The 15,250-nt window shown below is 38.1% G+C and overlaps 1 protein-coding gene across 1 annotated transcript in view; it reads left to right on the top strand.

The window, feature by feature from the left end:
• Window positions 1–8,662: 8,662 nt before the first annotated feature.
• Window positions 8,663–15,250, top strand: part of SPATA16 (spermatogenesis associated 16) — a gene marked incomplete at both ends in the record, with an annotated part of 163,049 nt that continues 156,461 nt past the window's right edge. The window contains 3 exon segments of the mRNA XM_079767270.1: window positions 8,663–8,727; window positions 13,649–13,673; window positions 13,675–14,247. Of these exon segments, the coding sequence (XP_079623396.1) occupies window positions 8,663–8,727; window positions 13,649–13,673; window positions 13,675–14,247 (663 nt within the window).

The following is a 15,250-nucleotide window of genomic DNA, read 5'->3' as shown; positions in this document are numbered from 1 at the left end:
GGAAGCTGACTATACCTTGAAATGAGGCTACGTGTTTCAAACACATTGGGTAAAGGGGATCTGCATTGAGCTACTTGAGCCGGAGGCAGAGGAGTTATGGAGGGCGTAGGAGAAGGCGCATGCTGCTTCTTGCTTTGTACCTTTCACTGGGAAGGACAGCAGCCCACAATAGCCCACAGGTTTGTAATCTGAGCCTGCTGGCTTCCAGAAGGGAATCAATGAAATCTGATTAAGCATCAAGGCATTTCTGCAAATATAACTTAAATATATATACAAGATCTAAATAGTTCTGTTTGAAAGCACTTCATAGTTATATTACCTTTGGTAAAATATCAAACAACAAATCTTAACTAATAATTATATAAGCCCATCTTTGGCTTAGATGTTTATGATGTGAAATGGCTTGGCATGAATAGATAGGTAAATAAATAGATCTCTCAATCTCTGTCTCTCTGTCTCTCTGTCTCTCACTCTGCCTCCCTCTCTCTCTCTCTCTCTCTCTCTTTCTCTCTCTCTCTCTCTCTCTCTCTCGTTCTGTGGTAAATGCCTACTACAGTGTGCTGTTAATCCTTTGTCACATTATATAAAAAATTCCATCGAACAGTTTCTCAAGTGTTAAAAATGAAATTTATCCTTTAAATTCTGAAGTTAAGGATGTTTAGGGATTGTTACGTTAAAATGCATTGTAAACATATTAGGAAATATTAAAATGACAACAATGACAGCTTTTTTTATACAATACTAGAGGCCTGGTGCACAAATTCATGCACGGGTGGGGTCTGGCCTGCCCACCCTGATTGGAGCCGATCTGGCTGGGCCAACCGGGGGGAGGGGCCACAGGTGGTTGGCCAGCTGGCCCTGCCCCCTGGTTGAACTCCCAGTCGAGGGGACAATTTACATATTAGCCTTTCATTATATATTAGTAGCCCTGCGCACAAATTAATGCACCGGTAGCCTGGCTGCTCTGCGCCCACTGCCCAGAGGCTTTCTGTGGCCCGGAGGCCCATCCACACCCCGGCCTGGCCAGAGGCCCATCCACGGCTGGGTGCGGAACACTTGCCTCATTGCCGGGGCAACGACGCAAGTGTTCTGCGCCCCAGCCTGGCCAGAGGCCCATCCATGGCCGGGCGCGGAATGCTTGCCTCGTCACCACAGCAACGAAGCAAGCATTCCACCAGGCCACTCATGCTGCTGCTCTCAGCCACCTCTCCCCCAGGACTGGGGGACTCCGGTAGGGCTGAGAGGACTGGGTGCTGGCATCTTGTGTCTATGGGCGCCGCCATCTTTGTGACAGAGTGATGGTTAATTTCTATATTTCCCTTTTATTAGGTAGGAAGGATGTTTAGAGATTGGGAAATTTCTATCTTTGCTTTCTACCTGTCTCTACCCCACTCCAAAAGACAGTTTACAGAGATTACAATGATCCTATGTGAAAACTAGAGGCCCAGTGCACAAAATTTGTGCACTTGACGGGGAGGTCCTTCAGCCTGGCCTGCGCCCTCTCGCAGTCCAGGAGCCCTTGGGGGATGTCTGACTGAGGGCTTAGGCCTGCTCCCCCCTCAGGCCTAAGCCTTCAGTCGGACATCCTTAGTGCTGCTGTAGAGGCGGGAGAGGCTCCTGCCACTGCTGCTGCACTCACCAGCTGTGAGCCCGACTTCTGGCTGAGCGGCATTCCCCTTGTGGGAATGCACTGACCACCAGGGAGCAGCTCCTGCATTGAGTGTCTGCCCCCTGGAGGTTAGTGTGCATCATAGCAACCAGTGGTTCCGCTGTTTGGTCGATTTGCATATTAGCCTTTTATTATATAGGATAAACATCCAGTTCAGCCTCAGGGGAAACTAATTTAGAAGCAGTCTCATCTTTCTGCCTCAGGTTCCATTTGTGAGATAAGAGTGGCAAATGTTAATTATTCATGCATTACCCATGCTGTACCCATTTTATAAACCATGCACTGTTTGGGTGGGTATGTATGATAAGCAGAAGTAGATCTGACCTCATATCTCTCTAAGTCCAAAGTGTTTGTCCTGTCTTTTATCCTGCCCAGTTATTTTCACCTAGTACGAACTCAACAAGTATTTGTTGACTAAATGGATAAATGGTTGTCTACCAATAATTCATCTTTATAACTTTTTTTTAGGGAAGGAAGCACATACATACAAAGAGTTTCTTTAGCATCAATAGTTAATGCAGCTCTGTCTTCCTGGCCGACTGCTTCCTCAGTGTCAACCCAGGCGCCAGTTTTACCTCAGCAACATAAAGCACATGAATGCATTGGACAGGGGCCAGCATGGTCATGATACCTCTTACATCAGATGCCCCTGGAGTAGACTGATCTTGAACGTGCTTAGGGAATCAGCAAAGGAACATTACCAAAAAAATAATTTTATGGAAAATTTTGGTCCAGCATTTTATATTATTTAAAATTATCATAATAATAACTGAACTTTGTTGAGCAGTTATAATTTTTATGTTATGGGTTGGTGGTCGTTTTACTAGTACATTTAATTTCAAGTGGTATGGGGTTAGAGTGGGAGAGTCAAGAGGTAGTACATATATACCATGACGACGTTAATGCTTTAGATCGCTCATATTTCTAGTACAGCCCTCCTCTGCTTACCTAGTGTGCAAATTCCTATGTATGACTCCAGTGAATCAAAATCTGTGGGGCCTGGAACCTAAGAGGCCTCAGAAGACTCTGATGCATACTGACATAGGACTTCCCAGTAAACCATACATCAGGCACTTTAGTGGTAGCCAACCCGCTGTCTAAGCATTCTAATAGTACTGTGAATTGGAAGGGGAAGTCATTTGCAATCATCATAGTTAAGATTGGTTCAGACAGAATCATCCTGTGGATGATAAATAGAGACACGGATAGACAGATGTTGGATGAGGAGCATAATAATTGCACAGTCTCAAAAGTGTCTCCCCAAAGACTGCTTATAAGTTGCAATGGGGAAATCTTTTGCCATACTCTGAAGAAACTAGATAACATCTTGACCAGGTGCTTAAAATTGGCATCACACACACACACACAAAAAAAAATGCAAGTGGGCAAATGTGCCTCTGAATGAGATACTGTGAGAAAGACAGAATAATATTCTGTTATGTTCTGACTGGGGATGTTTAACCTGAATCTAATCATGTGGAAATATCAGACAAACTCAAAATGAAGTAGATCCTATAAAAGAGCTGGCCTATACTGTTCAAAAAAATGCCGATGTATGGGAGACAAGGAAAGGCTGAGAAACTGTTTCAGAATCAGAGACTAAAGAGATATGACAATATATTATCCTAGACTGAATCTTATACTGGAGGGAAAAATACTAAGAGGACATTATCAAGACAGCTGACAAAACTGGAATAGCGACTATAGATTAGGCAATAGTATATCAATGTCAACATCAGTGGATTGTGTTACATAAGAGGAGTATCTTTGATTTTAAGAAATAAGCTTTGAAATAGTAAGGGATAATAAGGCATGATGTGTGCAAACTACTCACGACTTCAGAAAAATAATATATTACAAATGCATATATATGTATGTATAACCTGCTTTTCTCTCTCTCTCTCTCTCTCTCTCTCTCTCTCTCACACACACACACACACACACACACATATTGGGGAGAGAATTATAACTGTGGCCAAAATATTTAAAATTAGTGAATATGGGTAGCAGGCAAATGAGAGTTTTAGACACTATTCTTAAACAACTTCTCTGTAAATTTAAAATTTTTTTCCAATAAAAAATTGTGTGTTTTTTTTAAGATACATTCCCCACCTCTGGGTAGATTTAACTTTTAAACATCTTTGAGAACAATTAGTTAAGTAATTTTGTTTAATATATTTTTATTGATTTCAGAGAGGAAGGGAGAGGGAGCGAGAGATAGAAACATCAATGATGAGAGAGAATCATTGATCGGCTGCCTCCTGCATGCCCCCAACTGGGGATCAGGCCTGCAACCCAGGCATGTGCCCTGCCTGGGAATCCAACCCTGACCTCCTGGTTCATAGGCACCACACGACCAGGCTAGTTAAGTAATTTAAAGAGTAGGACAAAAGATAAGGACTCTCCATGGTTACTGTTCATTAATTTTGTGACTCTGAAAACAAAGTGCTGAGTCGTTCGGTATGTGTTTCTCCATTTGGATATGACAATTTTGATAACCATTTACCTTGTGTATTATGGTGGTAGGCAGTGGAGTGAGGTAGAAAGAATTCTGTGAGCTGTAAAATGTGGTTAATAGCACTGATCTGCTGTGTGACATGAGCAGGTCATTTCACCTGCCCAAGACTCCCTTTCTTCATCAGCAAATTAAGGAAAACAGATTAGAGTATGTTGAAAGCCTCTTCATATCTACCTTCCTACAATTCTGAGTTATAGTTTAAGAAATAAAATAAGAAATTCTAAGAATTAAGACCTATATCAACAGAATTAAAGAGTGAACCAAAGTTAAATAATTTTTTTTCCTTACACATCAATACAGTCTTGGCCTTTTAAGCAAATAGAAACTTGGATCACTTTTATAGAAAGACAAATTAATGTTTGCAAAGAAACAGAACAACTTTAAAACTTTCTCTTAGGATGCCCATGAATTTGGCGGCCCAGTTGCATTTATGTTTCAAGAAGAAATGTATCCAAAGGTCTCTGACCTTTACACTGAAACATTACTCTCCTACCCTCATATTCCTGCTACAGCCAATGAGTTATTGTTTTTACAATCAAATTAGATGACGGATTTTAGAGAAGTACAGTTGTGTCCTCATGGACCACACTCATAAAGATAGCAAGTTGTACCATTATCACTTCCCCAAAAAGATTTGATTTTTCTGATTTTGCTTTTGGTTCTGAATGAGCCATACTTTATGTCAAGAAAGAATTGGGGAAATTAGTTACTTCCTAACACAGACTAAAATAAAAGATATCAGGGTAACTGCATTATAAATATTCTCAATTTAGAGTGGTAAATAATAAAAATAGAAGAAATAAAAGAAGAGAGGGAGAGAGACTGAGAGGGAGGAAAGGGGGAAGAAGGGAGGGAGGGAGGGAGGGAGGGAGGGAGGGAGGGAGGGAGGGAGGGAGGAAGGAAGGAAGGAAGGAAGGAAGGAAGGAAGGAAGGAAGGAAGGAAGGAAGGAAGGAAGGACCAGCAATTACAAGAAGCTTTCTATGATGAAGCCAATTTGTAAAATGCTACCTTATGTGTAGTTGACTCCCACTAGACTTCCTAATAAGCTTTTGTAATATGGTACAGCAAGAAATAAAACAGATAATTTTGATTTTATTATTAGATATACAATGAGGTAAGATACAATAATTTCATTTATCCAGTAAACAGATATTTATTGTGTATCTACTCTGGATCGAGCACATTCTGAATATCTAGCAGTGAACTGGGCATACAAGGCACATTCTCTCATGGAGCTTAAATTATGGTGGAGGGAGATATATATGAATGAAATATACATAAGTAAATAGTGACTAGTGCTGTGATAAGGAGTATGAAGAGGTTTAAAATCAATATATGACTGAGGGGTGATTACTTTTGAATTCAGAGAAGGCTTCCTGGGGAACATACATTTAAGCTATAATCCGAATAATCATGAAAAATAGTGGAGAGACTATTCCAGCCCAACTATTGCAAAAGGCAGAACAGAATGAAAGCCAGGTGGCTGGAACATAGTAGATAAGGGAAGAAAAACAAGTGATGAGATTTTAGAGGAAGCAGAGGCATAAGGGATTTGTATTCTATTCTAGGTGTTAGGGGCAGCCATTCAACGATTTAAAGGAGAACTTGGTGGGATCTGACTTTCATTTGAAAGGATGACTGAGACTGCTGTGTTGGAGGAAGTAATTGCAATTATCTAGACATGAGATCATGGGGTCTGGAGGAGGGTGTTGTCATAGATAAGCAAAGAGGTGGGCCTTTGAAAGAAAGAGTCTACAGGTCTGATGATGGAATGGAAGATGAGGGTTAAGTGAAAGAAAGAAGGAAATGAAAACAGCCTATATATTTCTGTCCTGGCCAATGGCATAGATGTGGGGCATGTACTAGAATGGAGAAGACTGGGAGAGGGGCAATTTGAGGGGATGGCCATTAAGAGATCTATTTGGGGCTTGTTAATTTTAAGATGCATACTAGGGTATTCCAAATAGATATGTCACAGACAACTGGGTATACAATTTTGAAGTTCTGGGAGTATATAAGGGCTAGAGTTTGTAACCCTGGGAGTTAAGAGCATATGACAGTATATGAAGCTATGAGACTGGACAAATTACCTAAGGAGAAAATGTAGTTGGAGAAAAGAAGTGACTCCACCAAATGGAACGCTCTTTCCACTACATAATCCCATGATGGAGCCTCTTTCTAATGCTCTCTCTAATGCAACGTGGCAAATGTTCACAGTGTACCAGGTACAAACAAGTACAGTTGCTTTGATATCATTATTCCCATTTGGTGACTCAGTGATCAGCAAATGGTTTGGCAATTTCGAGTTTGAAATCCCTGGAACCCACTCATGTGGAAGTTTAATGTCCACATCAATTTTTTTTCTGAATTTAATGACTGCTGGAATATAACAGGGCCATACTTATACTTGCAACTAAATATCTTATTAAAAAAACCACAAAACACCTAAAAACTAATGTTTTTCTCATATAATTGCTAAACATAAACTACCAATTTATCTTGTTGCCATTTTAAAAGGAGTCCCACCCAATCAAACAGCAAAGTTAAATAGCTAGTTGTTAAAATAACAAAAAAATATTAAGGTAAGTGAAGTACAAATCCCAATCAGTGGTGGTACAGTGCACAGGAATTTATTACCCTACAGTCCAAAATGTCCTGAGTTCTAGTCCTAAGCCTGGTAAACTCTCTTGGTGTTCACCTTCAAGTTGTCTAGTCTTTTGGTTTCCTCAGTAAAACGAGGGTAATGGGATAACCCAGTGAGATAACTTTGTAAACTTGGAGTACCTGCTGGTTATTATTATTCTTATAACACTGCATGGTATGTTTCATTTTGTGTTTCTTAATGAGCATTGTGAGCCAATTTCACTCTTCCTTCTGGAAATAGTGCCTTATGGGTACTTGGAAGAAAGAAAAGAAAAATTGCCTGTGTAGGGACACCTCCCAGTTGGGCTCTTGTAACAAGTAAATCTCTTGAAACTGCATCAGTCCCTGTTCCCACCGAAGTATGTCCATTATTGCTACCACAGTGCTCACCTCAGCTATGCACTTATCCCATAACAAATGTGCACTGAGGGCCTCTTACATTCCTGGCCCTGAAAGAACTTGACATCAGTGTAGAAAAAGGATTGTGATACATTTCCACCTCAGCAGTTCACAGTCTGAAAGAGTCTCCTCTGTATGAAGTTATTTATCTGTACATCTTCCCTCCTCATCCTCCACCCATCTCCAACTATGAGCTCTAGAGTGCCAAGACCCTTCTAATTCATTTTTAGTCTCCTTTATAATATGTAGCACAATACATTGCTCAGAGTGGGTGTTCAATAAATAATCATTGGATTGAAGAAATATTTTGTAATGTGTTTTTAAAATATCAAGGTGTACTAGTGGACTAACAAGCAAGATGTTTTTCCTTATAATGTCTCTTTGGTTACATTTAACAGCAAGTTAAAATTAGATCCTTTTTAAAAAAAAGAAAAAGAAAACCATGGCAACTGTGATGTTGAATGTTTCAGAGAGCACATTTTTAAAGAATTCTCTTTTTCTGAATTTCCCATGTTGGAGCTGCCTATATCAATTGAAATTCCAGTAAGTAATCTGTGGTACTAATAGCCACACAGACCACTGATTGTATCTATGAAGCAATAGAAACTCCCACATAGAACAGAGTGCTTGATGAAATGCTTAAAGAACAAAATAAATGTGTTGAAAATCCAGCAAATAGATTTTAAATGGTTACCCGCTGGAAATGATTGAACATTAACCTCTCTTTGTTTCTTGTACCTGTATTTATTATAAAACCCTGGAGATTGTTCTAATGTTTCATATCAATATTTGCTGGAGATCATTTTTTTTCCTCTGGGAGGAAATCAATTTTACAGTGCTGTCTTCTTAATTAAAGAATGGGCATTTTCACAGAATGTTATCAGTGAGTACTGTCTAATAGTTTTTTCTAAAAGTATTTTTATTGAAGTCATGATTAAAGTGTAACATAGTGCCTCAGAACACTGACTAATGTCATGTTAATCAACTTGACTACTAAAAGAAATGAAGAGGTTGATAGTTTAAATCTAGTTGGTACATTATTCATTTGAACTGTCAAAGGAGAAAATATATTTTATCCAGGACCAAATATAAAATAAACAAACAGAAATCTAGCAAAACACTTCAGGAACAACTTTTAAAAATGTACAGGCCATACCTTAAGAAAAATCTAATTTTGTTTCTCTTAAAAAAATTGTAAATTAGCCTTTGATTCACAGCATCCATATTGATCCAAGTCCATTGAATGCCTACTCTATGCAAACCACTGAACTAATGTCAAGATAGGTAAAGCATATTTTTGCTTTTAGAGAGTTTATTGGAAGAAATAAGTCATTCATACATAACTGCAATGAATAAAATAAGTGCTTTAAATGCCATTGGTGTTCTGAGGAAGGATAAATGGATAACTTCTGGCTAGGTTTGGACAGGTGGAATGAGGTGGGACGAGGAAGATGGAGAATTCTTAGCAGACAAACTGAAAATGAGTATCTTTTGCAAGTAAGAATTTCAAATTGACTTCAGAGTAGTTTATAGAAGGAGTGCTAAATAAGTCTGGAAATACACATTGGGCTAGGTGGTGAAAGGCCTTGAATTACAGATTATTTAAATGGAGTTTTATAATTTTTTTTAAGAGCTGTAGGTGAGCAGATCTAAAACTCTCTTGTGAAACAGTTTTTATAAAGAACAGGCTCTAAATCTGAAGCTGAGGTTTGATTTGTAACCAACATTAAAAATACTGGTTGGGTTTGGCCATGTTTTTACAGCCTGCACATCTAGGCCACTTTTACATAATAGGATATTTTTTCTAGGTTTTTACAGGGACAGGTTTTTACATGAATTATTGTCTCTTGGACAAATTTGTAGTAATTGACCTTCCAGATGTCTGAAATGAAATATTTTCTTACGAATTTATTCTTTCTGAGTTCTCTATGTACCATGTACACTTTGCCCTTCTCTATTATTGTTTGGTATACAAATATGCACTGAAAACCAAAATTATTGTTTCTGTATAGAGGTTTAAGGACTCATGCAGAAATATTCAGAAGCCTGTTTCATAAAAACAACAAAACCTTCCTCCTTGTAAAGAGAAAAAAAGGGAAGCGTGGGGGACATCTGGGAGGAAGAATGGTGTGGAGAAGTTTGAAGGAAAAATAGGCAGAAGATAGGAGGGAAGAAGGGAGGCAGGGAGAGAAAGAGATTTAGAGAGAGAGAGACAGAGAGAGAACCTTCTAGAAGAATTGATTGTAAAGATAATTTTATACATTTGTATGTGTTTAAGGGATGTGAAAGAAAGGTAAAAGAGATAGGTAATGCTAAAAATGTTGCTAAGTATAACCAATTATAGATAATCTGACACATTTTAGCCACTGGTGCTTGAAGTAGAGAGTTCAGAAAACATACCTGGGACTTATCATGAAAATTTTGGAATAGCTCACCCACCAAAATTTCCTGTTTATATTTTTTTGCAGTCTATTTTAAGAATGAATATGAATCAAAGATCCTTAAAATCAGGTTATTTTTTAAGCTTTAAACAATTTTCAAGAGCTTCACATTTCTTTGGCTTCACAGATAGCATTGAACCAAGAAGAGGACATATACATAGATGATTTCTATAGTATTGATCAGAATCAAGCTTTATTTGGAACTTAGCCATACTGTGTGGCATACAAATTTTACTCAAAATTGCATATGACACTTTAAAAAAACATACAAGGCACGCATGGGGTGTTGGAGTTGTGCTATTTTCTTTTCTGCATGTCTGCTACTGAAAGAAACTTCTTGGTATTCTAGTAGATGCATATCCCAAGTGTCCATCCATGAGACATCTTAATTCGAGGACTGAAGCTAACTTTCACTCAACTCAAATCATATATGGCACAAGAGCAAACATAAGATAGAGTGATGGCCAAGATAGATTCTTCCTCACCACGCCAACTAGCCACATTAATGGTACAAAAGATATATTGCATGCCAGCAATGATTCCAAGAGAAGAAAGAAAACAGGGCCTTGATCAAAGTAAAGCCGTGTGGATGGGGCCTATGATTTCCAGCCATGGCGATCTCCTTAATTAAGCATCACACAGACTGCCAAAAATTTTATTCTTTTAGGTGTTTCACCCCGCAGAAACACAACTCTAGTAAATCAGTATAAATCACTAGGGAAATATTATTCTACTATTAAACTCCTGCAAATTAATATCCAAGATGGCTGTTATTGAAATTATGGGAATTTGATCTCTCTAATACAATAATATTGACCTCACAGTAGATTTTTTGACATGTCCACATTTGAACTCAATCTTGTCTGGTGACACAAATGTTCAATTGTGGGGATGAGGAAAGTGCCTCCAAGGTTAGAGTCATATGTACTGTTTTGTTTCTTCCTTTACTCTTCTTAAGAATTACTGGGGAGAAGATCAAAGATGGCAGCAAAGTAGGTAGAAGTAACACTTACCTCCTTCCAGGACCATACCTGAATTACAACTAAATTATAGAACAATCAACCTGAATAATGAACTGACAACTAGCAGGATAGAAGTCTTATAACCAATGATTTATAGAAGAAGTCACATGGAGACTGGTAGGAAGATGGAGATGTGAAAAGTCTGACCCTGCACCCATGTGCAGTGGTTGAGAATCTGGAGAGATATCACAGCTACACAGTTTCTCTTGAGGAGCAAGGGGTCTCAATTCCATGCAGGCTCCCTAGTCCAGAGCAGCAGAGCTGGGAAAAGTAGCTCACATAACATCTGGCTGTGAAAATCACTGGGGATTCTGTCTGCCGGGGAAGATGGGAGTTGCTAGAAATCCAGCCCCTTGTGTGTCAGGTGCAGACCCACCCCTGGGCCCCAACCTGAATGAAACTTTAGAGACTGAACTATTTTTCCTGGGGCCCTTCTCCTATCCCCTGCATGGAATTGGGGCTGTGCATCCTCAAAAAAAAAAAAAAAATGAATTGCTGGGTATGACTTGTTTTACTTAGCAGAGTACCCTCTAGATCTGTTCATCTTGTCACAAATGGTAATATTTCATTCTTTTTTATAACTCAGTAATATTCCAATGTATATAGTACCACGTCTTCTTTATCCAATCATTTATTGATGGACACTTAGATTGCTTTCGTAGCTTAGCTGTTGTAAATAGCGCTGCAGTGAACATAAGGATGCATATATATTTTTGAATTAATGTTTTGGATTTCTTCAATACATACCCTGAATTGGGATTGCTGGGTGGTAAGGTAATTCTGTTTCTAATTTTTTGAGGAACCTCCATACTGTTTTCCATAATGTCTGCATCAACTTACAATCCCACCAACAGTACACGAGGGTTCACTTTTCTTCACATTCTTGCCAACACTTTGTTTGTTGACTTAATGATGATAGCAATTCTGACAGGTGTGAGGTGATTTCTGATTGCAGCTTTAATTTTTATTTTCTCTGATGATTAGTTATGTTGAGCACCTTTTCATATGTATATCCTGTTTAGAGAAATATCTATTTAGGTCCTCTCCTCATTTTTAATTGGATTGTTTGCTTTTTTGGTGTTAAGTTGTATGAATTCTAGATATTAACCCCTTATTTGATGTAACATTAGCAAATATCTTCTCCCATTTAGTAAGCTGTCTTTTCATTTTGTTGATGGCTTCCTTTGTTGTGCAAACATCTCTTAGTTTGATGCAGTCCCATTTGTTTATTTTATCACTTGTTTCCCTGGCAGAAAAGGACAATTGTATGTGGAATCTACAAACCAAAAAAACAAACAAAAAATAAACAGACTTATATATACAAAAAAAAATGATTGTTTTTAGATGGAAGGGGGGTTGGGAGGCTGAGTGGAAGGTTAATGGATTAAGAAAAGCAAATTGTTAGTTATAAAATATTCATGGGAATACAAAGTACAGCATAGAGAATATAGTCAATAATATTGTAATATCTGTATAGGGCCAGATGAGCCAAAACTCATTGGGGTAGATCACTTTGTAAGTTACATAAATGTCTAAACACTATCACCTGAAACATAATACTGAATGTCAATTGTAATTGAAAAATAAAAAGAAACAAAAAAAATCACTGGGTCAAAATTCAGTGCATTTTAAATGATTTCTATAAGCAAACTGCTGTTTTTCAAGCAAACAAATAAAAATAATCAGCAATATTAATATAATCATCAATCTTGAAAAGCTACTTAAGACTTTGATGTCAGGCACTGTCCTTGTGGTAGGTGAAAAGAAGCAAGAATATTAGCTCTTTTCTCATTGTTATTTTATACTCAACCCTTCTTTCTTGCATTTTCTCTTCTGTTTGTGTTCTGATGTAAGTCTGCTATTAGCTCTCCAATTCTATGGAGGAAGGAAGTACTCCCAGGCTAGGAGGTAGTGAGGGCAAGTTCCAGGGAGGAAATAGCAATCCAGATTCTGCTAGTGATCAACAACATGACTTGAATAAGCAACTTAACCTCTCTATCCCTTAGTTTCTTCGAAAAATGTGTTCCTTCTTCCTGTTTCTCCTACAGAGTAGTTTCCAGGACAGAATATGATAGATGAAAAAGTCTTTAAAAATAGGAACCAACCATACTATATAATCAGGTCTTAGGACTTTTATATTTTTAAACCAATCTAGAGATAGTGTGCAGAAACCTTTGTATCAAAAGGCTGTTGCTTATTATATTTTTGAACATTAGTGATTTATGAAAATGCTTTGTCTTCATATAATATACAGTATTGAAGTCATTGCTACAAAATATTAATACAGCAGAATCAATATGAATATGCGGCTCCACATTAATGAGAGGTTGAAGGTCATATTCTTCTGCTTTCAAGTGAGGTCTGAATAATAGTTACCTTTAAAGTGGTTTAAACTTGAGATTTTCCTTTCTAATAGAAGAAGCAAATTGAAGAAACATTGTGCTTACAACATTTCTGAAAGCTTTTCAGAGGAAGCAGCTGTGGTTTCTTTAAACTCCCAAGTCTATTATACAGGTTAGCAGTATATTTTATAATGAGTTCTAGACCACCTGCCTTTCTCAGGAAATTAATATCGAGATTTTTTTTTTGGTCTCTTTTGTCCTCAGTGGCTGTGTATAAGGTTTTCCTATTTAGTGAGTTTGGGTACCCCATAAACATGTTCATTCAATGTTGTTCAGCTATAAGTGAGTATTTTTTAAGACATTGTCTAAATGTGTTTTCAACAAATGCTTGATGAATTTTGAAATTAAAACATGCACTTCCTTAGTAAAACAGCAGATGATGTACATATAGTTTTACTTTATGATGAATAAATACCTATGAGTAAAACAGTATTTTAAATAAATTTGACTATAGTCTTAAACCATTGGAATTTCAAAATATTGTTTTAATTCTTTTTTTTTTCTCTTAACCCCTATAGGAGTTTCAGGGGGGGAAATCAATGGATTGAGGAAGCAGTGGGAGTTTGGAGAATACCGTTAAATAGGGTTTATTCTGATCGGCTGGTTCCAACGATAAACATAAGCAAGAAAATGTCCACTTTAGCAAACCCACCCAGCATCCTGGAAATACCACAAGAGATTAAGAAAAGCTGTGGCGACAAACAGGTGGAAACAACAGTCGACAGAATAAAAATGGCAAAGAGCATCAAAGAAAAACAAAGCAATGATTTAGAGAAACTGGCCTTTAAAAGGAAGGCAGAAGGTGAAGAAAAGCCAGCTGGAAGGAAGGAGGCAAAGATCATGGAACTTGACAGCCCATTGATCACCCTGCCTCTGCCTCACATCCCCTTAAAGAGCATCATGGATGTGGAGGTGAAGCTGGTCTATGTTGATGAAGAGGATGTGAGCTATGAGTTTGTAGAGTCCTTCACATCCACTGGGATTCAGCCAACATGCCAAGAGGCTGAAATAGTAGACCCTTTGCATGGACCTAATTTCAACTTTCTGCCTCAGATTGACAAATGGCTTCAAGTAGCATTAAAGGACGCCAGCTTGTGCTACAGACAAAAGAAATACGCCGTGGCAGCAGGACAATTCAGAACAGCACTGGAGGTATGGGATTAAAGATAGATTGTGAGAGGAGGCTGTGAAATGAACAGGTGTGATTACATGGAGCAGCTCTGATCATACTGTAATGAATAGTGATCATGGGGTGAAAGTATTGAATGACATGAGGATTATGTGGTTTCCCAGTTTACATAAAGCAAATAAGATATGCTTGCAAATTAAAATGCCTGTGTGCACTTGACATACCTCATGCTTTTTCTCTGATAACAAACCTTGAAGTGAATGATAACATATAAAAAAAAATGTAGTTGGTTTTGTAATTTATACTTATAAAAGCCATAACGTTTTAATATAGCGGTGGTGGGTAGAATATAGATTTTCTAGACATAGGCAGTTAATAAGTATATGAATTGTCCCCTTTTGATGTAGTCTTCATGATTAAATGTAGCCATCTTTATTTTTTAGTATGGGCTGATAATTTATATATGATACTTATTAAAAACAAAATGACACCATTTTACTTTATCATCAAACTGCACTTTCCTTCCTAGCCTAGTGAGCTTTGTGAATAATTATTTTTTTTTCTGCAGGCAGGAAAGTTGGTCAGTATCCTATATAATAAAAGGCTAATATGCCAAGTGTCCCCACGGGCGGGAGTTGGACCGACCGGGAGTTAGACTTGCACTGACCACCAGGAGGAGGAGGTGGCAGGCAGCCGGGGGAAGGGAGGCCCCAGCCAGCAGCCACTAGGGACCCTACCCATGCACGAATTTCATGCACCGGGCCTCTAGTGTTGGTATAAAGAAATAGCCCATGAACTAAAATGAACTTGAGAATCACCACTAAAACACAAACAGTGGTAGGAAAATTTGTTTCATCTCTTGACTCACTAATTCTATAAAAGGATCAAAGTGTATAACTAGAAGTCCCACTGGTCTGGCAATATGGGTAACTACATATTTCGTTAACTACAAAAAATATCAATGCATTATTTATATATGCCTGGTGGCCACTGGAGATGTTATAAATGAGGCAAGACATGGTTTCT

The sequence above is a fragment of the Cnephaeus nilssonii genome (assembly GCF_951640355.1).
Source record: "Cnephaeus nilssonii genome assembly, chromosome: 3".
Taxonomy (NCBI): domain Eukaryota; kingdom Metazoa; phylum Chordata; class Mammalia; order Chiroptera; family Vespertilionidae; genus Cnephaeus; species Cnephaeus nilssonii.
This window is presented reverse-complemented; position numbering and strand designations above follow the sequence as displayed.